General features: G+C 54.5%; 1 protein-coding gene across 5 annotated transcripts in view; it reads right to left on the bottom strand.

Annotated features, from left to right (window-relative positions):
• The window catches only part of RHBDL3 (rhomboid like 3), a 50,157-nt gene extending 23,545 nt beyond the window's left edge, over positions 1-26,612 (bottom strand). Inside the window, exons 1-6 of one of the 5 annotated variants that reach the window (XM_053892659.1) lie at positions 26,004-26,612; positions 24,433-24,456; positions 14,520-14,649; positions 9,617-9,775; positions 5,491-5,715; positions 2,118-2,266 (exon numbers count right to left, since the gene is read on the bottom strand). In XM_053892659.1, coding sequence (XP_053748634.1) covers positions 2,118-2,266; positions 5,491-5,715; positions 9,617-9,775; positions 14,520-14,636 — 650 coding nt within the window. In that variant the 5' untranslated portion in view covers positions 14,637-14,649; positions 24,433-24,456; positions 26,004-26,612. Of the gene's footprint in view, positions 1-2,117; positions 2,267-5,490; positions 5,716-5,804; positions 6,000-9,616; positions 9,776-14,519; positions 14,650-24,432; positions 24,457-26,003 lie in introns of those variants that run through there. The other 4 variants (XM_019423892.2, XM_019423889.2, XM_019423893.2 and 1 more) reach the window with 4 other exon arrangements.
• Between the last annotated feature and the right edge of the window lie 414 nt (positions 26,613-27,026).

Raw genomic sequence — 27,026 nt, 5'->3', positions numbered from 1 at the left:
GGGCCTGGGCAGTGCTTGGCAATGCCTGCACCTGCCATAGTGAGAAGGCGCCTCACCACAGTTAAGATCCAGCAAATCCATCCATTCACATATGAGAAGCCAAGACTCAGAGAGGGACACTGACTGGCTTACAGTCACACAGCCCGGGTTCCTGATGGGCAGAATCTGCTCCATTCACCAGGCCACGAAGTTACTCTGGCTCACTACACATTTGTAAGAGCTACTGATGTTCAAAGAGAAAGATGTTTTCAAGACAAGTGCAAGCATTAGAGGGGCGCGTGGGTGGTTCAGTCAGTTAAGCATCCAGCTCTTGATTTCGGCTCAGGTCATGATCTCACGGTTCGTGAGATGGAACCCAAGTCGGGCTCTGTGCTGACAGCATGGGGCCTGCTTGGGATTCTCTCTCTCTCTCTCTCTCTCTCTCTGCCCCTCCCTTGCTCACTCTCTCGCTCTCTCAAAAATAAATAAATAAACATTAAAAAAAAACAATTGTAAGTATTAGAGATATCTCTTAGAACTTAATAATTCAAAGTTATCCCTTAAAATATCATGAAATCCCTTAAAATCCCATTCTACCCAACACTCAGGGTTGGGTTTTCTTACCCTATGAATACTTTCCTTTTTATACTATCATACATCTACGACCAGATCTTGTTGCTAACTGGTGTGTAGCCGAATGCCTATGTTATTGGAAAAAGTTGTAATGTTACTCTTGCTATATCAATGTGTGCTTTCAAGTTTACAAAGCACTTTAACATCCACTGTCTCACGTAAATTGAGCCTACAGCATCTGCACAGCTTCCTGGAGATGTTTAAGTTATAGGGTAACAGAGCACATCACGAGGGGTCTGGACCTTGGCCTGGGTCACAGCCCTGGTCCTGGTCTGCAAGGCCCTGCCTGGAGACTAATCACTGTGCCATGTTGGGCACACGTGAGCACCTGTCTACCCAGGAGGGCACCTGCAAGGTAGCTCAGACAGATGGGGCTCTGTTCTACACTCCTATCATGCCTGGAATCTTCCAGCCCTGACTGCCAGCCGAAGGGTTAGAAGTGTCAGACAAACGCACTGGAAAAGAGCCGGATGCGAGCATCAGATTCATAGAGAGACTGCAGAGGTTTTCCGGTCCTGTCTTCTTGGTTTACAGGCAAGAGCCTGAGACTAGAAGACACCCGGTGAGGGGAACTCAGGGCTCCTGCATCCCAATCCGAACTCCTTCCTCTCTACCTCACTGGATTCACTGGTCCAGAGTGGGACCCTGGATCATAGGTCACCTTGCTGGGCTCATCCCAGATGTTGGCCAGCTGTCCTTATCTCCTGTCGGCTGCAGCACCAGCCAAGAGCCCCTCCCTCCCTCAAAATCACAGACCTAGAAACTCCTCCAAGGGCTCTCCCAGGCAGGCACTGCCCCATTAGAAGCAATAGCTAGAGAAAGGCCTGAGGCCACCACTATGGGCCTCAGCTAAGAGCCTCTGTGCACTGTCCACTTTGGCCTCCAGGCTTTTAGCTCCCAGAGGCAGAGAATGCACAAAGAGGCTTTGGAGGCTTTTGTCCATTCTTGTTCCTCACCCCAAAAGATCAAGGAAGGCCAGAGGTCAGTCCTGGAAATAAGGCAGCAGTCTTACCCACTGTGGAGTCACAGGCTTGGGCAGCCTGGGCAGGGAATCCCATCAACAGATACTATAATTATTGCTAGAATTCCTCAAAAAGACTCTCACCACCTATGGAGACCACCTTGGGAGAAAGGCGCTTTCAAGAAACCTGTCCTTTATTCCACTTCTGGGGGCACTGACACGCACACAGTTTATGGATCATGAACTTGGTAGCTAACACTTCCCTTTCTGCTTTGGCCACTAGGAAGCTCAGAACGAACTTGTAACCTACATTTGTACCACTTTCACTGTGGGCTTAAACTTAGCATTTTCCTCCATCTATTTCCCCTTTTCCATACTGTGTCAGGAATGAACTATCTTCTGGTATTAGGTAAGTTTCAAGGAGCCACCTCAAACCCTGTGTCCAGGAAGATAAAAACAAACTGAAACATTTCCTTCTAGGCTCTCTGGACCTCTTGTTTTCCTATGGGGACTCTAGCCAGAGCGAATGAAGGCAGGCACTCACCCCGCGTGCATGAAGATGTACGTCAGGTAACGCCATGCCTGCGCGCGGAGCTGTGGGTGGTAAACCAGCGAGTTCTTCAGGTATCGCGGATGGGTTACCTGCAGCACGAATTGACCCAGCGACACTCCGTTGTAGAGGAAAAAGGCAACCTGGATGAAAACAGAATGGCAGGGGCCTGTTACTAGACGTGAAACTGGCCAGGAGCCCCTCTGGTGCTAACGTTCAGAATCCCCTGCAGGAACTTGTCACTTTTCCTCCTCGGAGAATGAGGGACAGCCCCTGTGGCCGGCACCCTGCCTAGCTCTCGGCCACCCCTCACCCCACTTTGGTTTGGTTATTTTGTGTTAAATGGTCATGTGGGCTCTGCCTGCACCTCCTCTGTGCGAGGCGGGAAAGGCTCGGGGGGGTTTCAACTAATTGCAGCAAAAACTTACACACCCGTTTGGGGGAAGAGGCAATTCTACACAAGGTGATTTTTTTGAATTGCGGTAAAATACGCATAACATAAAATGTACCACCTTCATCAGTTTTCAGCATACAGCTCAGTGGCATCCAGTGCGTTCACGATGTTGTGCAGCTGTCAGTGCCACCATCCACAGAAGTCTTGCAAAAGTGAAACTCTGTCTCCATTAAGCACCAGCCCTGGCAACCACCATTCTACTTCGTCTCTATGAATTTGACTCCCCTGGGTGCCTCATCTAGGCGGACTCACACAGGTAGCTGGCTTATGTCACTTAGCATGATGTCCTCAAGATTCACTTATGTTATAGCATGTGTCCAAATTTCCTTCCTTTTTTAAAAAATTTTTTAATGTTTATTTTTGAGAGAGAGAGAGAAGGACAGAGACAGAGTGTGAGCAGGGGAGGGGCAGAGAGAGAGGAAGACACAGAATCCGAAGCAGGTTCCAGGCTCTGAGCTGTCAGCACAGAGCCTGACACGGGGCCTGAACCTATAAGCCATGAGATCATGACCTGAGCTGAAGTTGGACGCTTAACCAACTGAGCCACCCAAGCACCCCATTCTTTTTTTTTTTTTTTTAACATTTATTTATTTTTTGGGGACAGAGAGACACAGAGCATGAACAGGGGAGGGGCAGAGAGAGAGGGAAACACAGAATCAGAAGCAGGCTCCAGGCTCTGAGACATCAGCCCAGAGCCCGACGCGGGGCTCGAACTCACGGACCGCGAAATCGTGACCTGAGCTGAAGTCGGACGCTTAACCAACTGAGCCACCCAAGCACCCCATTCTTTTTTTTTTCTTTTTAATGTTTATTTGTTTTTGAGAGAAAGGGGGAGCACAATCGGGGGAGGGGCAAGGGGAGGGAGAGAGACAGAGGGGGGGGGGGGAGGGAGAGAGAGAGAGAGAGAGAGAGAGAGAGAGAGAGAGAGAGAGAGAGAGAGAATCTGAAACAAGCTCTGAGCTGTCAGCACAGAGCCTGACACGGGGCTTGAACCCACAAATCATGAGATAATGATCTGAGCCGAAGTCAGACGCTCAACCGACTGAGCCACCCACGTGCCTTTTTTGTTTTCTTAGAGTTTATTTATTCAAGTAATCTCTACACCCAACGTGGGGCTTGAACTCATGACCCTGAGACAGAGTCGCAAGCTCCTCTGACTGAGCCAGCCGGGCATCCCTGGGATTTTCAGTCCTACAGTAAATGGCCCCAATTTGCGTGTCTCTTTAAGACTCAGGTCGGCTTCGAAATTTTCTTTTGTTCTCACCCATACTGCCAGGTGGTCAGCAGGTTGTAAACCAGGTATGACAGCCAGGTTCTTACTCCCTACTGCTGGCTGGTTGTGGGCCCCTTCTAGTAACTTCCCACCACGTCCCTCCCATTCCCTGTTATGGACCCAGGAAACCAAGTTACTGAAACTATATGTAAAACGAAAGCTTTGGGCTTTAGTACAAATACTCTGAAACAGTTATTTCAGCATTTTCTTCTTGATTGGTGGTTTGAGTTTACAGAGCTGCAGTTTCTGGAAATTTGAAACCAACCTGGACGCCTCTGTGGATGACCTTGGGCAAATTACTTGAACGCTTTGGTCCTTGGTTTCCTCATCTGGAAATGGGGATGCCCAAGCTTCCAGGTGGTCATGAGGTTTGAAAGTGCTGAAGCACAGGAAGGGCCAGCTGTGCGTGTCATGTACTCAGCGAATGAGGCTGTAATCGGTGTGGGGTTCGGGCCTCCTGGGCGGGACCTGTGCCACTCCCAGCGCCCCCATCCCCACCCTCCAGCAGATGGACTCCCCTGGGTTCTCTGGGGAGCTGTTCTGTCCATCTTACATGACACGGGTGGTCTGGCAGCAAATACAGCTCCCAAGGCAGCTCATTATTATTGGTCCTCAAATAGAATTTAATAAATAGACCAACACAGTAAGCATTTGGAGAACGATTCCAAGAATATCTCAGAAACATCGCATCTTCAACATGCGCTTGGATGAAGCCATAACAACAAACAGAGGAGCGCTTGGCCTTGCAGACCAGCTATTCTGATTCAGGAAGAAAAGAAGAAGATCGCCATGGAGCTTAATGATCCTGCCATTTGATTCGGCATCAGCTTTATAGGAACATATGCCGTGGTGGTAATTAGGCCCGTGGCTCTGGAAGAGAAACGGGGCAGACTACGGAACACCATTCAGGAGCTGGGGTTGGGGGCCCAGGGGTTCTAGGCTCAGCAGCCAAAAGAATTCAGAGTCTCTCACACAGGGGCACACACTCAGAAAACGGTACCTTTGGCTTCTACTGCATAAGCAGGAGACGTTTAGAATAACGATAGGGACGGATGATTCCCTAAGGGGAGAATGTTCTTTCAAAATACGTTAAGCCCACATTTACCTGTTCATAAACACTCCCTCCCATATGCATTTTGAGTAATGCTTCTGTGTTCAGAAAGCGCCACCAGGCACTCTTGCGCTAAATAGAGGAGTTCTATGGGAGAAGGAGGCGGGCCTGGTGATCCCTGCTCTACGGGAGGCGGCGGGGGGATGGAGTCCTGGGGGAGCAAACAACTGGTCCACGTTCCCCACCAGGGAGGAACTAAAATAACTTAGTTTTAAGGAGTTAGCCTAGCCAAATCCCCCACGTCAACAAGCTTAGGACATTGTTCTTGTTGCTGCTGTTTTGGTAGGGGGTGGTCATACGGGGATTTTGCTGCAGCGATAATAATCTTCGGAATATCCTTGTGGTCCCGGGGTTCTAACAACACTCACAGGCCCTGTAACACGGCCTGACTGGCAGCTCGGCCTCACCCGCCGCCTTGTGGTGGAGGAGACGCTGCCCTTCCTGTCTTGATCTCAAACACCCTCTTGCCCACCCCCTCCGCGCCCCCCACCCCAGGGCTGGGCAGCCCCTTCCCCACCCTTGTGCTTGCCTCCAGCAGCGTGACCGTGATCATGAACCAGGGCGGGGGGCAGCAGGTGTAGCTGTCGTAGTACCACTTCCGGTCAATCTCCCGGGGCAGGGTCTCGTAGGCCACGTGGCGGATGAGCCGCTGGGAGAGGTTCAGCCCTTTCTCCTCCAGCAGGGCCTTGCTGCAGAGTCGGCGGTTTCCCTGCAGGATGGCCTGGCGGAAGCTGTTGGACCGCTTGTTGCTCATCTGCGTGGGAAACAGGGCAGGGGGAAGGGCTCAGAACTGGGGTCTCGGGGTCTCAGCACGTACCTTGGACCGACCAGGCCTCATCCCACCTTTCTCTTTCTTCTACACTGGGGTCCCACGTGGCAGATGTTCTAAAGCAACTTGTTTTGGGCTCCTTGGATATTCTTAACTAGTCTACCTGTTAGATGAGGACGGTGAACATCCTCATTCTACAAAATCAGAGAGAGGTTTAGGAGTCGAAGTTCAAAGTCAGAACCTGTACCCATGATCACCGTACCTTCCTTCCACCTAACTACCCATCATCCATCCGTCACAAGTGAGTGTCAACACATTGCCAGGCACAGAGGACACAATGGTGCTTAAGACAAATAAGAAACCAGCAATCGCGGCTCAGCGTGAAGGCTGCTGGGGGAGCACTCAGGAGGCAGCCCAGCCCTGTCCCACGGTGGTCAGGGAGGGCTTTCTCGAGGAGGGGGTAACTGAGTGAGAACTGAAGGATGAGAAGGAGCTCGAGTCCTTAGAGATGCCAGCTTGGGAAGAGGTGAGCAGCCCTGGTGAGGTAGAACAGTTTGCAGAGAGGTCTCTAGAACAAGAACCCAGAGCTGTGTTTGTGGAAGGTCATCACTCCTGAGTGCCTGGAACGCTTGGTGTGCCAAGGGACTGGTCGTAGAGCCTTGTCTGAGGACCGACCGGCCCTACCGTCCGCAGCCTCAGGCTGCCGGATGTATCCTCACTGGAGTCCTGGCGGCCTCGCTCTGTGGTCAGCCTGACTCCCAGAAACCAGGCGGCCGGCCTTGCTGACTTCTAGGCTCCTGGGGCCTCTGTGGCGTCCCACCCGTCCTCCACGACCACACTCCAGATCCTTCTTATGGGGAGATAAAGCTCTCCCACCCCCAGAGCCCACAGGGCTGCCTGGGTAGCTGGGGTGGGGGTTATCAACACATTCCTGGGACTGTGGCCCTATCAGGGAACATTTGGCTAAACCTGATGGCAGAAGCCCAGGGAGGGCTGGCTGGTGAACCAGGCCAGACCAAGGCACAGGGGTTTAAGGTAGAATGAGCCTCTGTCTGCAGCACCCCTCCTCCATTCCCGGGTTCCACGGTCTTTCACTTTCAAAATCTGGCTTAAAGCTCACCCCCTCCAGGAGGCCTTTCCAGATGAACCCTTTCCACTGATCCCCTATTCTCATCCTCTCCATGCCTACAAAGCTTGGATCTGGTTCTTCTCACTGGTGCAGGAATTCTGTAAATGGAGGCAATCTTGGGGCTTCGTGTTCACTGCAAACCCGAGACAGGATCACGTTGTCAAACTGTTTTGTAGCCCGTTACCATCCTCTCTCCCAATCCCCAAGTGGGCACAGCACACATACTCACAGCACACCCACAGCTACACCCTGAAGCCGGGCAACGTGGGCTCAGCACGAGCACTGCGCACACACACTCGCCATTCGCCCGCACCCTTGATGTGTCTAGGGCCACCCCGCGTCTCAGGCCTCATGGAGCTTACAAGCAGAGGCACATGTGAATTATTCGGTGCACAGCATTGTCCTCACGTTACGAAGATGAGGACTAAAGCTTGGAGGTGAGTAATTTTCCCAAACACCAGGATTTTCTCCAAAGAGTCAGGATTCAAATCCAGCTACACGTGACTCCAGAGTCCATTTTGTGCCAGTTAGATAAGGGAGCCGCTTCTTCCAGGTGGATGAACCCATTCTAGGCCTTGGTGAACAAAACCCAGGCCGGATTGCAGTCCCCATTCACCTCACTGGCAGGCATCCTTGTACAGTACACAAGCTGCACACCCGTACACGACAACCCTGGCCACCCAGGTGTAATGCAACGTGGCCTGTGCTAGAAGAGAGGCCTGGGCAAAGCACTGTGGGGGCTCTGGATAAGGCGGGTTCATTCTACCTGGGTTGGGTTGGGGAAGGGCCCACAAAGGATGCAGGCGGGTTTAGCTGGTAAAGGAACATTAGAGATAACAAAATCTTTCTAATACTCCAGGTTATTTAATCCTCGCAACAATCCTGAAGAGGGAAGGTATCCTTTGGCTTCATTTTACAAATGAGAAAACACAGGCTCAGAGGATCTTTCTCGGTGAGTGGCAAAGGCAGGGGCAGGAGCAGGACCCAGGTCCTCTCTGGGCACGCTGCCTTACCCAGAGCTCCCCTCCTGGCGAGCCCCCCCTTAGTCCCGGTCTCCAGGCAGCCCTGCTCACACAAATCGAGGCTCTGGCTGGCTGCTCCGGCTTAGAGCGTGAACACAGAAATCCTGACAGTAACAAGCAGTCTGCTGTTGGGGTTCACGCAGAAGACCCACAGATCCTCGGCTGGAGAGAAGCATTTCGTGGGCCCAGCCAAGCCTTCCCTCTGGCCTGAGACTGAGCAGGGCATGTGGCAGTCGTGCTGGCACTCCGGGTGTGGATGTGGATGGGCCCACGCAGGACTGGCCCGAACCACTGCTGGGCTCCAGGTCACAGGGCTCACCCTCACCACCCATCCCGTGAATCCTGACTCCTCCATTTAGCTCAGCTCCGTCCCCCACCCTCTCGGAGGTCTGCTTTCTGGCTCCACTCTGAACAGCCCTAAAAACCCTACAGCTGCTCCCTGCAATCATGCTACCCTCCGAGCAAAGGCAGGTCTCCATCACCAGGCAATTAAAATAGCCCCAAAGCCTGGACACCCACGTCAGAGAGCTCACCAGGCACAATGGCAGGCACGGGCGGTACTGACCCCCCATCACCGGTGCCTTTGAATTCTAGGAGCCTGGGGGACTTCGCACGAGTCGTTTCACTCTTGCCCTTCCACGGAAGGCAAGAAAAGGGGTGACTATCTTCACTTCACCAACAGGGAAACCGGGAGGAGGCTTCTGGCCTTGTACTGACCCAGCTAGTTCATACAGCTTCTACTCATGTCCTGTCCATCCGCATCCCTGCTGGGATGCTTCCTGCTGAGCCCCCCTGAACGCCATTCCAACCCCACCACAGTGGCCCCCATGACAGCAAAGCAGTACCTCCTACTGAGGGAGAAGTCTCTACTCCAAGACACTGGACCAGTGGGCAGGGCTCACAGGCCACCTGTCTCCAGCCCCTGCGACTACCCAGGACGGTAGGTACCCAGCCAGCAGGTCTGACGAGGTCTGGCCTTCACCCGAGTGCCCCATTGCTCTCAGCATCCACTCTCCAGCTCTTCTTCTTCCAATGATAACCTCCCACTTCCTACTCCTAGCCCTTCCTCTCCATGGAACTGACCCCACCCCCAGCTCCATGGGTGGGCACCGATTGGCCTACGTCAATCAACACATCCCACTGACCCAATCTAGGCCAATAAGCGGGAGGAAATCCCAAGCCTTGTGCGGGAACAGAAGAGTCCCTCTCGTCCTCTGCATGGTGAGGGCCTGAGGGTGTAAGGGCTGGAACAGCTGCAGCCACTTTGCTGCCACACGGAGAGTCTGGAACTGCCAGGGGCTTCTTTGAGTATGGGCTGACGCTGCAGAAGGCAGAACCGAGTGACAATGAGAAACCAGGTCCTCAGAGATGTCCTTCCACCTTCTGAAGCCTGGACTTTTTCAATGTTGCAAGTCAACAGTTCCCTTTAGTTGCCCAAAATGATCTTTGTTTTGTTTTTTGAGAGGGAGAGGATGCAAGTGAGCAAGGGGCAGAGAGAGAGAATCCCACAAGGGGCAGAGAGACAGAGGGAAAGGGAGAGACAGAATAGCCCATGTAGGCTCCACACTGTCAGCACGGAGTCGGCAGCGAGGCTTGAGCTCACGAAACCATGAGATCATGACCTGAGCCAAAGTTGGATGCTTAACGGACTGAGCCACCCAGGACCACCCCTGGTCTTCTAAGCCATACACCCCAAACAGGTCCCTCCCAGCAGCGAGAGCCCCAGAGTGCTCACCAGGTTGACAAAATCCTGGTAGCCGATCTGCCCATCCGCCTGGCTGTCGGCGAGAGCCAGGAGCACCTCCCGTTTGTGCGGGTCCAGCTTGGAGCTGTGGCTCTCCAGGAGGCTCCGGAACTTGCCTGTGCTGATGTAGCCTGTGTTCCCAGGGTCAAACTGAGGGAGAAGCACACATAGCAGTGGGGTCAGTGGGGCCCTGCAGGTGTCCCACCTCCATCCCCACGCACGGGCTCCTGTCCCCAGCCCTCTGCCAACAGAGGCCCAGGCCGCCTCTGGGATATTTCCAAGGCCCCCAGAGGAAACATCCAAATAGGGCATGGACAACCACTTAAAAGTCCTAGAAGGCCCCAGAGCCCTTGGAGATCGCCCAACCCAACCATCTCGTGCATGGACAGGGAAACAAGCTCAGAAGAGGTCAAGCTCCATCCTGTTCGCCCCTAATCCTGACCCTGGACAAGAGGAAAGCAAGAAGGAAAAGGCAAGAAGGGAAGGAAGATGAGGAACTTCTGGGGTGTGGGCCAGAGGGACTCCAGTGGGGAATGCTGAGGCCCCGGGCCTAGGGAGCAGGGGCCCAGCCTTGCAAATCCTCCTGCACTTGACTGCAGGCGCCTTTCACACCTGCATGCAGGCACACCTACAGCCATACACATGGGCTTCGGTGGGGGCTCCCCAGAGACCCCATGCAGCTTTGCAACCCCCCTCCCAGGGGTCCCTTTCCACCCTCGTCTCCCAGGGAGACTCCCACTCACCCTGCCCAGCTACTCCGTGCAGTCTCGGGATTCCCCGGGATGCAGGCTGCTCTGGCTGGCTCCCTGCACATCGGACAGACCTCGGGCCACCAGCCCACCTGGCCCTCCACTCTCCTCCCTGAGCCTCTTCACCGGGCTGCTGGGTAACTGGCACCGGCCGCACTGTGTACCCCAGCGTTTAGCAGGAGTCGGGCATGATCGGCACTCAGCAAACATTTCTTGGGTGTATAAATAGTGGGTGTTGGGATGGACAGACAGGTACTGATCTTCCAGGGAAGGTATTATTGGTCTTCTTCGTCTCTCCCAGAAAAGCCCATAGCCTTTCCGTGCCTCTTCCACAGCCCCTCTTTGCTCACAGAGCCGCGCAGGGGTCCCCCGCACAGCACATGCCCTGCTAGAGAATGATGCCAACTGTCTGTCGCCACTGCTGAGAGCTGTCCTGTTCACAGAGTGCTTCCCCACATGAATTCGCTGTGCCTACACATGCTGTGGTGAGCTGCTTAGATTTTAGAAAGCAAACAGTGGGCGTCCGTGTGTGCGCGACAGGGGAGTCCAGGTGACCAAACCCACATTTACCCCTTTTTTTTTCATTTTTAAATTTATTTATTTTGAGAGAGAGAGAGAGAGAGAAAGGGCGTGAGCAGGGGAGGAGCAGAGAGAGGGAGAGAGAATCTTAAGCAGGCTTCGTGCTGCCAGCACAAAGTCCGATGTGGGGCTCGATCCCACGACTCTGGGATCATGACCCAGGCCAAAATCAACAGTTGGAGGCTCAACCAACTGAGCCATCCAGGCACCTCTCCCCCTTTTCTAGATAAGGTCAACGGAGACTATTTTAGGAAGGCTGCTCCCGCGTGCAGTACCTCTAAGACAATCCAAGAGAAACAGCCCAGACTCACAAGTCATGGGCTATTTCAATTCTTCCCAGAACTCAACGAGGGAGGACATCTCTAAAGAGGTCTATTTAAAAATCTGCCTGTGTCCCCACCCTGAAGTCCAAATACCAGGTTCCAGGGATGACACCTATTTAGTTCACACCACTGAGTATTTCAGGAAACTCAGCCACTCCCTGCGCCACAAAGATCTTTAAGGATGAAAACACCTAACATTTGCTGACTGTCTCATGGGGCCAAATACCTCTCTAAGCACTTTATGTGTATAATTTCTTTGACCCCCCCCCCCCATGACACCTTCCTGAAGGAGGTCCTATTACTATACTATCCCCATAGGACAGGGGAGGAAATAGAGGCACAGGGGGAGGTTAGACGATGTGCCTGGCAGGCGGTGTTCTCCACCCAAACAGTTTAGCAGCACTGGTAGCCACTGACCTTCAGCCTCCAGGGGCTGCCCTGGAGCAAAAGTGAAGGATCGATGTGGTGAGAGGAGGGGGAGGAGGGGGCTCTGGGGGTCTCACGGCCCCATCCTAAACAAAGATTTTGAAAGCACGACAGAGCCTCACATAGCAACAGTTCTGACCTCCTTATTGCTCGGCTAGGAAAGTGAGGCCTGGAGAAGGAAAGTGGCAATGACAGGCAGCGAGGGTCTCCTTCTGATGCCTGGGACCCCTTGCATCCCCAAGGGCTGATGCAGGACATCTGACTCGCCAGCCTGGCCTCACACAGGCCCCTTTGTGCTAGGTGGGCTGATGGTAGGGGTGAGGGGTGGAAGCTGAGAAGCAGCCCTGTGTCCTGGGAAAATCCACTCTTCCCCACTGCCACCCGCTATGAGCATTGTGGTGGTGGGGGGGGGGCACTGATATGCTTATAGGATAGAGTCTCTCCTGACATGGTCTGGGGGGAGCAAGCCCTCTCATTCAAGAGCAGTGACACCAATTGCTTCCCAGGGGCTTGGGAGGGCAGTGGGGTGGAGGGGCTGGGATCAGGCAAGGGCCCCTTTCCCTTGTTTCAGCTCCAGACAAAGAACCACCTGCTCCCCAGCTCTCCCTCCCCCTCCAGGGCTCCCTGCTGTTGTCCTAGTGACAGGGGCTGCCCTGTGGCTCTGGGAGCCCCCACCCCCGCCAGTCCTGCCCCAAGCACATTACAGGCTCCAGACTACTGAGAATGAGCTGGAAACAGGCCGAGTCTTCCTTCTCTGCCAAAACTCTACCTTTCATGCCAGGGCCAGACAAGCCAGACAATGGGGGTCATCACTACCCTAATAACGAGGCCTCAGGGATGAAGAAGGGTGCCTAGCAGGGAGAGAGACACAGGGAAGGGGCTGGCTCCACAAAGGATGCCTTCTGCCCCCCACCTCCACCACCTGGGGAAGAGGACAGCAGAGGCAGACAGTGGGCATGGGGTATGGGGGTGGTGCAGAGAGAGGAAGACAAAGGGAGAAACAGTCACAGAGACAAGACGTAAGCAGAAGGTGGACAGAGGTAGGTCCTGATGCCCCAGGAGAAAGCCGAGGGCTTTGAAAGGAGGCTACAAGGAACGAGGGATCCCACTCTTGTTTCAGCCACTAACTAGTTTATATAATTTAGGGTAAACATCTCAAGCCATAATTGCCCCATCTATCAAGCATGCCTAATGTCCCTTCAGGTTGTAGTAGGTTAAAGCAAACGTGGGGGCAGCCGCCCTCCAGGGCCGAGGGCTTCACGGACTTGGTGCCCACTTCTACTTGCCTCATTCAGAGCGAAGCAGGGGGCACCCGTGTCAGGGGGCTTGGCTGCCCCTCCTGGGTTCACTTCCTGCCCTTGGGCCTCCCTCAAGGCCAGGTATGGGGGATAAGATCCATGGTCTGGAGCTTTGGGGAAAATAAACCCTACAAATGCAATTTTCCTTGTTAATAATGTACTGAGGACCCCAAAGCTCCCCCCTGCCATGTGCCCTGTGCCTTGGACTCATCCACTGTTAGCAGTGGGTCGCCTTCTGGATGAGGTCTGGCTGGGTGGGTTCCCAGTGACGGTGACGGTGACGGGGGGGGGGGGGGGGGTGTGGGGGCCGTGGGGGGCAGTGGCTGTGAAAGGGCTGCAGGCAGGGGCCCAGCAGGCAGCCAGGAGTCAGGAGCATCCTCGCAGCTGCCTCCTGAATAGGGCCCCCAGCACTGCGGAGGGAGGGGGCAGGCCAAGTCCACATTCAGCCTGAGTGGAGGATGCTGGCAGCAGGGGGAGGAGAAAGGCACAGACTGAGAGCTGACCCTCCCACAGGCTCCCCGCCCACCTGCCTCCGCCATGAAAAGAGCTGCCAGAGGCTCCTCAGGGACATTTAATCCCAGCAGCACCCAGCCCTCTGGCCCCTTAATCCCCCAGGTTGCCAGTTTTCCCCAGCCTGGGGCCCCACACATGCTCTGTCATGTACCCTGTCTCCTGCCCTGGATCCCTTCCTGTGCACTTATGACCTAGGCTGGGAAAAAGCCTAGGAATCACATCCTGTACCACCTAAGGCTCTTTCCCTCTTTGGGGCAAAGGAGTAGGGGGAGCTTCAAAAGGAGCCCTGCCCCACCTGCTTCGCTGTCTTGGGCAGATCATTAACCACACTGCCTCAGTTTCTCTTCCAGTCACATGGTAGGAACTCTCCCTTCTCAGGGTGATGTAAGGAAGTCCATCCCCATTGCTGCACATATAAGCAAACCATATGCAAATGAGGCTTGGGGAAAGAGAAATCCACAACCCACACAGCACACAGAGGCAGCCAGTCTTCTATCTTTGCTCCGTCAAAGGGCTGATGGGAAATTTGGGATCAGGATGAGGCAGCTCACATGGGAGGGGGTGAGGTCTCTGCTGTCAGGGAGACCCCGGGACATTGGGGAGAAGGGCAGCAGGCCAGGGGATCATAACGTATGGCCCAGCAGAGCTGAAAGGAATCTCTATGGTTCTCAAACTGCTCTGCAGAAACTTAGGACAACCCCACTCTGAGTTGTTTCCTGCCCTGGCCTTCTGCACAGCACTTGGTTGAACGACAACATGTTAGAAGCTGCATATGTAGAATGGCTGCTAGGTTTCAGGCACTACCTCATTGAAACCTCAGGTCACCCTATGTCCTGGTTTGGCTGAGACAGTCAATAGGCTTATACCTATTGTCTGAGCATGATTATTACCAGCGCCCCTTTCCCCCTCAAAATGGTCCCAATTTGGATGATAAATTATACAGAGTCCCCCATTTAACCCTCACAACAACCCTCTCAGGTAGATACTATCATGAGCTCCATCTTACAGGGGAGAAAAACGAAGCAGGTGGAGAGCTGAGTTGGCCAAGTTTGAACAGCCCGTCGTTGGTGCAGATGGATTCACGTCCGGGCGAAGGGGCCCAGAGCCTGCCCTCTCCCATCATTAGGACAGTGTAGCTAAAAAAAAAGCGTGAGAGAGCCCAGTCTAATCCTCTCCTTGGTTCATTTAACAAATATTTACCAAGGATCGACTACGTGCCAGGCACCACACCGCATTTCCTGGACAGGGAAACACAGGTGCGGAGAGCAAAAGAAAGTAGCCCAAGGTTACAGAGTGATTTAGTGGCCAAGACAAGAACAGTTCTGGGCTCCTCCATGGGAACCTGCTCCAGCCTTGCCCTTCTTTGTCTCTCTGTGCTGTCCTGCATGCGAAATATAGCCTCTGGCTCGGGGTTTTGTGAACATCAGGCCCAAGATGGTGCCTAAAATAAGGTCCCGTAAGTTTGGGAAACGCTTTTGGAAGGGCCTGATGCATAAAACCATACTAAGGGCTCACAGCGAAGAGACCTGATTTTGCTCAGCCCAGCGTTTCCCAAACTTACTGGACCTTTGAGCATCATATTTTTCACACCAACACTCCATGGGACACCCTTTGGGAAAAATGCATGACTCCACTACAGAGTAGTAATTTCTTCCTTTTGTGGAACCTGACCCTCTGTCCATGGTTCCGAACCAGCCTGTCACCTCCATCACTTGAGTGGCAAAGGCCCTCAAGTCAACTGACACTTTGTCTGGAGGCCCCCAGCGGTTAGAAATCTGTGGGACCCAGGCCACAGCCCAAGGGGTGAGGGGGGTGTCACCAGGGAGAGGCTGAAGAATCAAGGACTGGCCTAAGGGACGGCTGGGTTGAGCTCTCAGAGAACAGCCCTGCGGGAGCCAGGATCTGTCTGCTCAGCACCCAGGACAGCGGCGCCACTCCTCCCTCCCCACCCCCCCCAACCCCTCGTGCTGGCTGGGGAGCCAGGCCAAGGTTTCAGAGTTTACCCAGCAGCAGCGAAGAATCCGAGAAGAAGAAAGGCGCACACACACTTATTTTCTATCTATTATGTATGTGTGAATTGTACAAACTGCATTTCCAGGACAATTACACGTCTGGTCCCTGTTCCCAGCACTCAAATTTCCTTCCTGCTCCTAGGACGACCCCCTCCCTCTCCTTGATCTAGAGAGCCCCAGGATGCCAGTGAAGGGTGTGGGCACTTCCGAGGACACCAAAGGCAGCACCCGGAGTGCCTTGCAGTCTGGAAGGTCGGGACCCAGAAGGCTCCCATCCCTGGCCCCACTGCGTGCCCTCGCTGTCCTTCAAGACAGAAGGAGCCCTGGGAAATGACCACATGGCATGCGTGCGGGGTGGGCAGGGGAAAATATGAACAGCTGCCCCTCCTCACTTGGGGGGCAGTTACCAAGGCTCATCTGCTGGGTCCTTGCACAATTAACCAGCCTACCTAGGGGCTTACGCTCAGCAGAGCTGTCCCCACCCAACAGCCAGAGCTCACCAGGGAACTCGGGCCCATTATGGATATTTACTGCCCCATAAATTAGGTCCAGGCCTGCAGCTGCTGAGGTCAGGAGGTGGGGTTATGGGAGTAGCAGGTTTCTCTTCCAGTTCTCCCTCCTTGCAAACGAGGATGCTAATTCTCCCCGTAGAGAAAACTACCTCACACTGTTCCCCTGACTTCTCTTCGCTCTGAAATACTGATTTTCACAAATCTTTTATTACTTTTCTTCTCATGTCAACCCTGGAGTGAGTGTGATTAGTCCCATTTAACAGACATAGGAACTGAGGGACACAGAGATAAACAGCTTGCCCAGACCCCCCCCCCCGGGGGGTCACTCAGGAGGGCCCCTGAGCAACCCTCCTCCCCACAAGTCAAACAGCTGAACGGGGCTGTGAGGTTGGTTAGGGAGCTAGAACACCCTTCCCTCAGCAGAGAAGCGGGCATCCTGGCCTGAGTCCAGGCCGAGTCGCTGGATAATGGGCATGTTTCCAGTTTCCATCCAATGCGCTCAACACCTGGACTGGAGGGGAAGCGCTCCCAGACTTTCCCTGGGATGCAGGACGCTGGGGTTAGGAGGGCAATGAGGGGTGGGGCCCCTCTTTCCTCCAGGCTTTGTCTCTTTCCACCCTGAAAGCCCCTTGGAAGACTCTGCTTCTTTTTCAGAACCCCCCAAAGAAGGCCTTGGAGACTCGGGGGGCAGGGGAGACAGCTGGGGGCTGTGACTCAGAGGCAGGTCTCTTGGGTCCCCAGGAGCAGACATAATGCCCATGCTGACTCATCCAGGCACAGCCATCACAGCCGCCTGGGGACTGAAGCTGAGTCACAGCATCAGCCACAAAGGCGGGCATCCTGGCAGGGAGGGGGGGCCGTCACAGGTCACAGGCGGGGTGGGGGGGGGTCAGTGCAGTAGGATTGGGTATGGGCAGGGGCTTACATCTGCCCCATCCCTCCCTTCCCTTCAGCCTAAACCCACTTCCTCCTGCTGCTCCTAGAAGCCACCAAAGAGTCCCTCTGGTCCCTCATTCCCCAGAAAAGAGAAGGCTGAGAGACCCAGAGGAGGGAGTGGGGGTGGGGAGGTAGGATAAAGGGTCACCAAACTCCTCTGCCTCCTGGGCCCTCCACCCTGTTTCAGAAGCCACCTTGTGGAGAAACACATACAACCCCTTCTGCAGAGGATCCTCCTTGGCCTTGCGTCTCTGGGCAGGCCCCGCCCCCTCAGGCCTCAGTTTCCTCCTCTGTAAAGAAGGTCTAGCACCACTCACCTCACAGGGTGGCTGAGAGATCAAAATGAGATGAGGAGATATGTGCATGCAGTAGGCACTCAATATCTGTTCTCTTGAAGAAATATTTACTGACTCAAACCTGCAACGTGCGTCAGGAAAGCTGGGGGGGCAGAGATGGTGGCTCCCCCCGGGGCGCTCACAACTCAAGATACACACAGACAGAAGAGTGCCCTATTCTCACAGTGGACTGCCAGGTCGAGGAGGCTGGCTCTGGGCTCTGGTCACCTGACAGGCGGGACCGTTCACCCTCAGCCACGCAGGCAGCCAGGCAGTGACCAGAGGGGACACTTGGGCGTCATCCCCACCCCAGCCAGCCTTTGTCCCAAAGCTTCTCTTCTTTTCCTGTGGAAAGTTCAGGAGTAATGTGGATGTCCAGCTCCTGCCCTGAAGCCAGCTTGATAGGATAGGATGAACCCCACCGGAATCCTGGGGATCTGAATGCTGATTCAACACCTGTGACCCTTACACGTCACATGTTCTTTCGAAATGAAAACAGTGTCCATTTCCTTAAGTCCCAGTAAGACGATACAACTGCCAGGTTTCTCAGGTGCTCCCTGCATACTGCCCCTACTGCCCCAAGTGCTACACACACACACTCTCGGGAGCCTCACCACAACCCTGAGGGAAGGATATTATTCTAGGCAGCTTACAGATGAGAAAACTGAGGTTTGGAGAGGTTGCCTGGCTTGCCCATTGCCACGCAGCTGGCAGGAGAACTGGGACTTGAGCCAGATGTGTGTCCTCTTCGTTGTCCTAGTCACTCAGGACGCCAAGTGAGCAAATGGAAGTCTGCATGGCCTGGTGGTGGGAACACAGGTCAGAGGGGAGCAGAGCTGGGCTCTAGTCCCAGCACTGACAGGACGGCTGCCTATTATGTGGCAGGCAGCACACAGTCTCAGATCCCTTGGCCCCACTGCTCAACTGCTACCACATGTACTTCTGTGAGTGGTCAGGGATACAAGGGTTAATTCAGCATGACTGCCAGGGTCACTGGGACAGGAGCAGGGTAGGAAAGCTGGCTTTGTGGTGGAGGGACTTCCATAGCCTCAAGGGCTCTGGAGGCCACCTGATAATGGAGTGGAGGTACAGAGCCTAAGCAAGGGCTCCAGTCAAATCTACGGCTTTGTCCTTCTCTGGGAACCTCTTTCTGCTGGCTAATCATGTGTTCCGGGGGCCGCCATCAATGCCTTGTCTCTGGGGCAGGTGTTTTCTCCATGGCCCTTCACTAATCCATTCAGTAGCCCCGTGTGAACCTCTTTTCAACTCCCAGAACTTAAGCCAGCGTGCGGGAGAATTGCAAATGAGGTAGGCTTTAGGGTCAGGCCAAGGGAAGACCCCAAGCTGGAGAAAAGGGGGCTGAGCAGGGGAGATACTTGGGGAGAGCAAGCAAAAAAGTCCTCTGGACTCAGAAGTGGCTCTCTTTAGAGGAGCCCAGAATGGGAAGGAGCTGGTTTAGGGAGGCCACTGCCTTCCTGGTGGGGGCCTGGATCTCAGAAGCAGCCCTAGGCTTCTTCTAGTAAAGTCTGAGTCCCAGTCAAGAGACAGTTGTCAAATGTCCACTGGGTATCAGACATTATGAAGAGTCTCCATTTCCATTTAATTTCCACAGTTGCCACTGGAGTTCAAGATTACTGTCCTTGTTTGAGGCGCCCGGATGGCTCAGTCGGTTAAGTGTCCAACTTGAGTTCAGGTCATGATCTCGCGGTTCATGAGTTGGAGCCCCGCATCCGGTTCTGTGCTGACAGCTCAGAACCTGGAGCCTGCTTCAGGTTCTATGTGTGTGTGTGTGTGTCTCTCTCGGCCCCTCCCCTGTACATGCTCTCCCTCTCTCTCTCAAAAAATAAACATTAAAAAATTTTTTAAAAGATTGCTGTCCTTGTTTTACAAATGAGGAAATAGGGGCTGAGAGCACTAATGTCACTTGCCCCCAATCACAAAGTCAGTAAGGCTTGAAGCCAGGTCTCTGTGACTCCAAATCCAGGGTTCTGGACCCAAGAGGCTGCCTAAGTTGCTCTTCAAGCTGGTTGTAGCATGTTTATAATTTCAGTGGTGGGACAGTCAAAACTTGTCTGCTTTCCTTCTGGGAGATTAGCAGTTGGGGCTCTTTTGGGGGTTCTGAGAAATGCACGCTGTCAGTGGAAGGGGGAGAACACACACAAGCACAATCAAATTACTTTCAATCTTTCCTTTTCTTCTTGCTCATCTGTGCTCAAAAGTAATTGTGCTTTGTTGACTTAGCAGAACTCTGCCCCCAAACACTTTTGCTCATTAAACATTTGTAAATCTTGAAGGCATTTTAAGGATGAACCCAAAAATGGTTTTCCCAGCCTGGAAGCCCTTCATGGGTCCTCTATCTGCCACTGACTCACTATTTGACCTTGGACCCCTGAGGGCACTTCCCCGGGGTTCAGGAAGGGACTGAGAGTGAGACTTTCCAAGCGTAACCTGAAAAAAGGGAGCCTGGAGGGAACCTATGTAATAATGTAAAGCAAAAACTGAAGGGTACATTACCTGCACAATTACAAATAGCAGGGGAATAGATGAGAAATAAAGAATAAACCTGGGGCGCTTGGGTGGCTCAGTCAGTTAAGTGTCTGACTTTGGCTCAGGTCATGATCTTGAGATTCTTGGGTTCAAGCCCTGCATCGGGCTCTGGGCTGACAGCTCAGAGTCTGGAGCCTGCTTCAGATTCTGTGTCTCCCTCTCTCTCTGCCCCTCCCCCACGTGCGCGCGTGCTCTCTCTCTCAAAAATAAACATTAAAAAAAAAAAAAAGAATAAATCCAACCACAGATAAAAATTTACCAAGTGATCAAATTTTCCAAACAACACCTAAAGGAAGTGTTTCTTAGTAAGTGATGCTGGCAAGGGGTGCCTATGTGGCTCAGTCAGTTAAGCGTCCGACTTTGGCTCAGGTCATGATCCCACAGCTTGTGGGTTTGAGCCCTGCGTCGGGCTCTGTGCTGACAGCTTGGAGCGTGGAGCCTGCTTCAGTTTCTGTGTCTCCCTCTCTCTCTCTGCCCCTCCCCCACTCATACTCTGTCTCTTTCTCCCTCAAGAATAAACATTAAAAAATAAAAATTAAAAAAAAAGTGATGCTGGCATAACTGGATAGGAAAAAGGTCTGGATAGAGTCAAGGGTTTGATGATTTTTTTAGTATAGAAAAAGTAGTAGGAAATACAAGTGCATATTCATAAAATCTAAAAAAGAAGGAATGAAGAATGGGGTGCCTGGCTGGCCTAGTCAGAAAAGCGAGTGACTCTTGGTCTCAAGGTTGTGAGTTCGAACCCCACGTTGGGTGTAGAGGTTACTTAACTAAATACGTAAATGAACTTTTAAAAAAATGTTTATTCAGGCAACTGGGTGGCTCAGTCGTTTAAGCATCTGACTTCACCTCAGGTCACAATCTCGTGGTTCATGAGTTCAAGCCCTGCATTGGGCTCTGTGTTGATAGCTTGGAGCCTGGAGCCTGCTTCCGATTCTGTGTCTCCTTCTCTCTCTGCTCTTCCCCCACTGGTGCTCTTTCTCTCAAAAATAAATAAACATTAAAAAAAAAAACATAAAATAAAAAATGTTTATTGGTTTATTTTGAGAGAGAGAGAGAGAAAATGAGCAGGGGAGGGGCAGAGAGAGAGAGAGAGAGAGAGAGAGAGAGAGAGGAAGAGAGAATCCAAGGCAGGCTCTGCCTGTCAGTGCAGAACCCAACCCGGGGACCGAACCCACAAACCGTGAGATCATGACCTGAGCCAAAATCAAGAGTTGGCTACTTAACAGACTGAACCACCCAGGCGCCCCTAAACAAATAAACTTTTAAAAAATAAAAAAATAAAATAAATAAACACAGATGAAGACTGTCTCGGGTCCAAAGCAATAGGAAGAATCATGAAGGAAAAGCTCAACAGATCCAACTATAGGAAAATAAGACACTTTACAGCATATTACACTACAACCACGGATTCATATTTAGGTAACTTTAAAATCTAATATTTAGGGAAACCATTAAGATCCCAAGTACATGAGAAGACGATTCCCTCAGCAGAAGTACACATAGGAAAGAAAGTATATGGAGTGTCTAGGGGTTGGAGTGATGATGTCTAGGTGTCCTGCCCGCTAGAACTTCCAGGACCCGCGGGGAAGAAACCAGGGGTGGGGTGAAGAGGGAGAACACATTACTCTCCTGCTTGAGCGGGCCAGATTCCCAGAACACCTGGTGGGGCAGGGAAACCTCCAAGGGACAGGGGTCACCTGTTTTCTTCACTTGGAACTCCCACAAAAGGCATCCTGGCCATTTAGTTGGGGGGTGACCACACAGGACCAACAGGCGTAGGGCACAGCTTCAGTCCTTGGGGCTTAATTAGCTTCATGCTGGGTCAAAGCTACTCTGTGTGCTGAAGAACCAGACAGCAGGTCCCAGTTTGAAACTGGGTGCTCACTGGTGTTTCCGTGACCCAGGAGGGAAAGGAGGACTGACTGGGGCCAGCCTCTCATCCCATCGACCTCTGGAAGGTGAACACATCAGCTTGGAGGGACCCTGACAGGTGTCATGTGCCCCACGCCCCCACCACAGTTCAACTGGTCAGGGCTGTCTCTTTCCTTCCTTCCTTCCTTCCTTCCTTCCTTCCTTCCTTCCTTCCTCCCTCCCTCCCTCCCTTTCTTTTTTAACTTGAGAGAGAGAGAGAGAGAGCATGCGTGCACAAGTGGAGGAGAGGGGTAGAGGAAGAATCTTACGCAGGCTCTATGCTCAGCATGGAGCCCAATGTGGGGCTTGATCCCTCAGCCCTGGGATCATGACCTGAGCTGAAATCAAGAGTCGGATGCTCAACCCACCAAGCCATCCAGGTGCTCCAGGGCTGTCTAGTTCTGTAAGAGATGGTTGGGGCGCTGCCTCAACCCCCAGCCAAACATTCTTTCCTAAGTGCACCAGGTTCACCAACCCTGGAGTCCCACCTTTAAGCAGGCCCACAGGAAGAGGCAGGGGGAAAACCCTTCAGCTTTCTGAAGAACCTAGTATCCTGAAGTTCCGCATCCTTCTGTGAAGCTTCCTACCTACTCTCCAGTTAGCCCCATGCGGGAATGGCCCCAGGCAGCTTCACAAAGGAGGGGGAAGGAACACAGAGGAAATCTGCCAGAGGTCAAGCCCTGCCCAGGAGCAGCTCTCCTTAAACACAAAGCACCCACAGGAAGGAAGGCAACAGAATTGGGCTTCTAATGTCATGTGAGGGATGGGGAAGAAATTACTGTGAGAAAAAATGGTTTGCCCTGAGTATGTCTGGGAGTTTTCTTCCTAGGATTAATTTTGTCTGTCTGGAAAGGTTTCTGGGTGGGCCTTCCCAGAAGTAGGGGCATGTTCGTTGTGACACTAGGGACCTCCCTCCAGCAGGAGAAAATGGATTTCACAGACCACCCGCTATTAGTTGCTACACATCCTCTCTGCTCTCTGCACATCCTCCCCTCTCCCGGCTCCAAAGTCTTCCTACTAAAAGTTTTCCTCCATTCACCCAAACAGTTCCTTTTAAAATGTAAACACACACACACAGAAAACTAATCGAATGAGAAAGAGACACAGAGGGAAAAAAATGAAACACTTTGTTCTAGGTTCTGATTCTAAATCTGGCAGGAGGTGTGAAGGGCTGGCAGCTTGCTGGTCTTGGTATGGGTGACAGCAGGCGGCCCCTCCTGCCTCAGGGCGGCAGGCCAGCAGCGGCTGTGCTCTTAGGAACTGGAGGGAGAGTGGGTGGCATGTGGGGGCAGAGGGAGAGATGTGCCACCCCACTGGGACAGGAGCCGAGTGGATGCTCCCCAGACCACAGCCAGGCCTCGTGCTAATGCGGATGACACCCCCCAAGCCCCACCCCAGGCCTGCCATGACTTTCCAGCTGTAATTCCAAGTCTCAGTCCCACTTGGGCACCTGCATTTAGTGGGCTCCCCAAACCGAACTGGTCTGAAACCAAAGCTGTCATTTATGCCAACACCTGACCCCCACCCTGACTTTCCCTTTTTCCTCCCAGGTTCAGAATCTCAAACTTATCTATGTACTTCACTCATTGACTCAGGGGCAGTAAGCCTTCTAATTCCCCGCGGTCACATCCCTCTTCCTTTCCGTTTTTACCTCATCTACTACGTCACTGAGGCAGACTCCTGACTACTTTCCCTCATGCCTGCAACCCACCTTGCCTCCATCCTATCACACAGGACCTTCCCAAAGCACTGCTCAGATCCCTGCTAAAAAGCTTTCAAAAGCTTCCCCTGCGTGTAACAGGACGAGGTCTGGTCCGAGCTACTTTTAAAGCTCTATCTCCTTCTCCAATCCAACAGGTGCCCTCTGGCCGGACCAGACAAGGCTCTTAAAGTTGCACAGACTTCGTGGCACAATCATGCTTACCGCGGGACCGCAGCGTTCACTACTCCCCCTGCACTGGGACATCTCTTGCCTATCCTCTGCATCGAGGAATGGAGCGGGAGAGGGAAATACACAAAAGCTTTCAACAGGAGTACCAAGCAAAGAAGAAACTGTTTCCTTGCCGAAGGTCAACTGTCCATCAATTGATTCCAAAGGTGGCATTTCCAAATATACTCCCCACACCTAGACGCTAGGTGTTGCAAACAATCACATACTATTTCCCCTAACTCTCATCCGTGCCGCAAAGTTAGAGACAGCTTTCAAAAGAGCTCATACTGTGAGTCATCCTCCAAGGAGGGTAGAGATTTGACTTCAGTGGTAGCCACATGGATCTCTGAAGGTGGAGGTAGGAAAGGAGAGGGGATGTTAACCTCAGCCCTTCCCCCACCTCCTCAGCCCCAACTGCAATCCCCTGGCACATAGAGAACGTCCCTGGCTTTCGATACCTATTGTCCAATTTCTATGTGGTTTAAACCTGGCTCTGGTGAGGCGGAGTTAGGAGAAGGAGGGAGGCAAGGATCTCTCAGGGGAGCCCACCGCCTACTCCTGAAACCTGGAGAGCAGCGGAGAGCAGTGTTCGGTCTCATAGATGCACTAAGCCACGCCCCCACCCCACGTCAGCATCTCAGGAGTGCAGAGCTAGGGAAGCCCACGCAGGCAGGGAGACTGATTGTGGGGAGGGCTGGAAGGAAGTGGGGGGGGGATTTAACTGCTCACGTACCTGATCAAACAGGACTTTCCAGTGCTGGTAGAGAGGGAGGCCATGCACAAGAGGAGGAAGAGGAGAGAGAGAGAGAGAGAGAGAGAGAGAAACACACACTTATCACCAAGGACTCTCCAGCCCCCCTGAGATTTCGGACACTGCCTCCCAGTTGCTGCCCAGACTCAGGGACCCGCCACAAGACACCAGGGGAAATGTGGGAAGAGCTCCCCAAGTGAATCTGCACTAAGCAAAGGGAGGGAACTCAGGTTGGGGAGGTTGGGGGTGGGGGGTGTCCCTCACTTGGAGACACGCAGAAAGGGATAAACAGAACAAGGGTGAGTCTCAACAATTACTAAATAAAGGCATTCAACTCTCCCCAAGGGCCTCTAATAACTTACACCTAAAGCTTGTAGCCGTGTCTATTCCCACACCTGGGAAAGCTGACCCAGGTGCAATCCCATCAGAACCGCCAGAACCGTCCCAACGTGCTAGGGGCCAGAGACCCCTACTCAGGAAAACTCAGCCTGCACAAACGCTAACATTTTGCCTGCAGCTTGGGAGGAGGGGTCTCTGGAAAGCACTGAAATCTAAGTGGTCCCTTCCAAGGCTGAGTCTAATTGGTGAGTTCGGGGCTTGGGGGCCAGAAGCTGGTGAGAGGTTTAACTGCGGGAGCCAGAGGGAAGGGAGGATGTTAAGCTCCCCTGGGGCACACTCATTCAGACTTGCCGGCTTAGGTTTAGTAGGTTGGGGGGCCTGGCTTCACCTCCATTTCCCATTCTGAGAGAGGGCTAGGGCAGGGCAGAGCGTCTGCCCAGTTTTTCCCCTCAGTCTGCAGGTTAACCTGGGGAGGGAGTAGCTTAGGAAATTCCAGTTCCCAGGACTCCCCGGCGCGGGCTCCGCCGCTGGCTCCCCGAACCGAAGGGAAGGAGACTCCGGCGGCAGATGGCAGGGAAGCCCTCTGGGGCAGCCCCTCCCCATCCTCGCCCGGGGGACCGTCGCAGGCACCGACTCGGTCTGGGACTCCCGGGCTCCCAGTACTCCCCCTCTTCCTCCTCCAGCCAGGTTCGGGGGCTGGGGCCGGCTTCAATTTCAATCAGTGTCGCGACAGGGCAGGTGCAGGGAGGGAGCTAATCCGGAAGCGAAGAAGGGGGTCGCCAGACCGGTCGGCGCTGCCGGGTTCCGGGGACTCTGCGGCGCCCGCTCCTTCCCCGGGCTCAGGGAGCCCGCAGGTCGCGAGTGGGAGGGGAGGGGGAGTCACTGCTGTGACGCGGCCGCCTCTGCGGGAAAACGCCGTGTCCCGGGCACTGCACCAGCCGCGGGGAGGGGGCTCCGGCGGCAGACGGGTCCCCAGCGCAGCGGCGGGGCTGTGTCCCGCAGCGAAACGGCGGGAGCCCGAGCAGGGGGGTGGCGCGCGCGCGTTTGGGGGAGACCGGTCCCTCCGCCCTCTCCCGCCCGCGGGGACCCGGCCAATCCGGGGCGCTCCCGCCGTCACCTTGAAACCTCCAAGTTGCCCCGCGGGGGAGAGACGGGGGCAGCTCCCCCACAGTGCCCCCCAGAAAGTTTGCCCGGGCGGGGGAGGGGGCACTCACGTCCTCCGGCGCCACCGGCGGCCGCTCCTCGGCCTCGGGTTCCAGCTCCTCGATGCGCTCCGCCTCGGCGCAGGCGGCCACTGCGGGGCCCGGGCTGGGGTGCTCTCCCATGCCGACGCGGGGTCCAGGGCCGGCGGGCGGCTGTGGGGCTCGTCCCGGCGCGCCGGGCTAACTTTGCGCGGCGCGGGCCGCGCCGCTCCGGGGGCCCTGTGCGCACCGCGCCGCCTCCGCGCCAGCCCCGCCGCCCGCTCCCGCCCCCATGGCCCCGGCCCCCGCGTCGCCGCCTCGCCACCCCGGGACGCCCGGCCCCTCGCCGCCAAACTTCTCCGCGCTCGCGGCCCCGCCGGCCTCCGCCCAGGCCCCCACGCCCGGCTCAGAGGCGAGGGCGCCCTTGGGCCGGCCCCGGCCCCGCGGCTCCCCGCGCTCCCTTCTCGCTTCCCGCGGCCCCAGCTCTGCGCCGGAGTCTCCTCCTCCCCGCGGACTCCTCGGGGGCGGCGCGCGGGCGGGGGCGGGGCTGCTCCCGGGGACCGCCGTCCCCCGCCCCCACCCCCCCGGGCGCCACCACCAGAGCCAAATCGGTCAGAGCGGCGCGGCCCCGGGAGGAGAGGGGGCAGAGCTGCGGCGGGGCTGGCGGGGAAGTGGCTGCACCGCCCGGGGCGGAGGGGGGGATGTGCGGGCGAAGGGGGCGGGGGGGGGGGGGGCAGCGCCGTGCGGTCCGTGGCCCCATTACCACCAGCCTCCAGCAGGGGCCCGGGTTTGTCTCGGGGCCGGGGTGGGGTGCAGTGCCCACTTCCCGAGACCCACCGGGTTAACGATCACTTGGAGGCTGCAGATGCGTGAAGGAGGCAGGGGCGAGGTTTTCACTAAGTTGGCAACGTCGGGGTTAACTGGGAGTGAACTGGGGGCGGGATGCTGGGAGGACGGGATCCTCAACACCCTTCCATCTCTCTTCCCCTCCTTTCGGTCTCAGATAGGTCCAGTAATTTAGGGATGGGAGAAGTCAGACAGGGGCTGCCAGGATCC

This window comes from Panthera pardus, unplaced genomic scaffold, assembly GCF_024362965.1.
Source record: "Panthera pardus isolate Hobbes unplaced genomic scaffold, ASM2436296v1 HiC_scaffold_3, whole genome shotgun sequence".
Classification (NCBI taxonomy): domain Eukaryota; kingdom Metazoa; phylum Chordata; class Mammalia; order Carnivora; family Felidae; genus Panthera; species Panthera pardus.
This window is presented reverse-complemented; position numbering and strand designations above follow the sequence as displayed.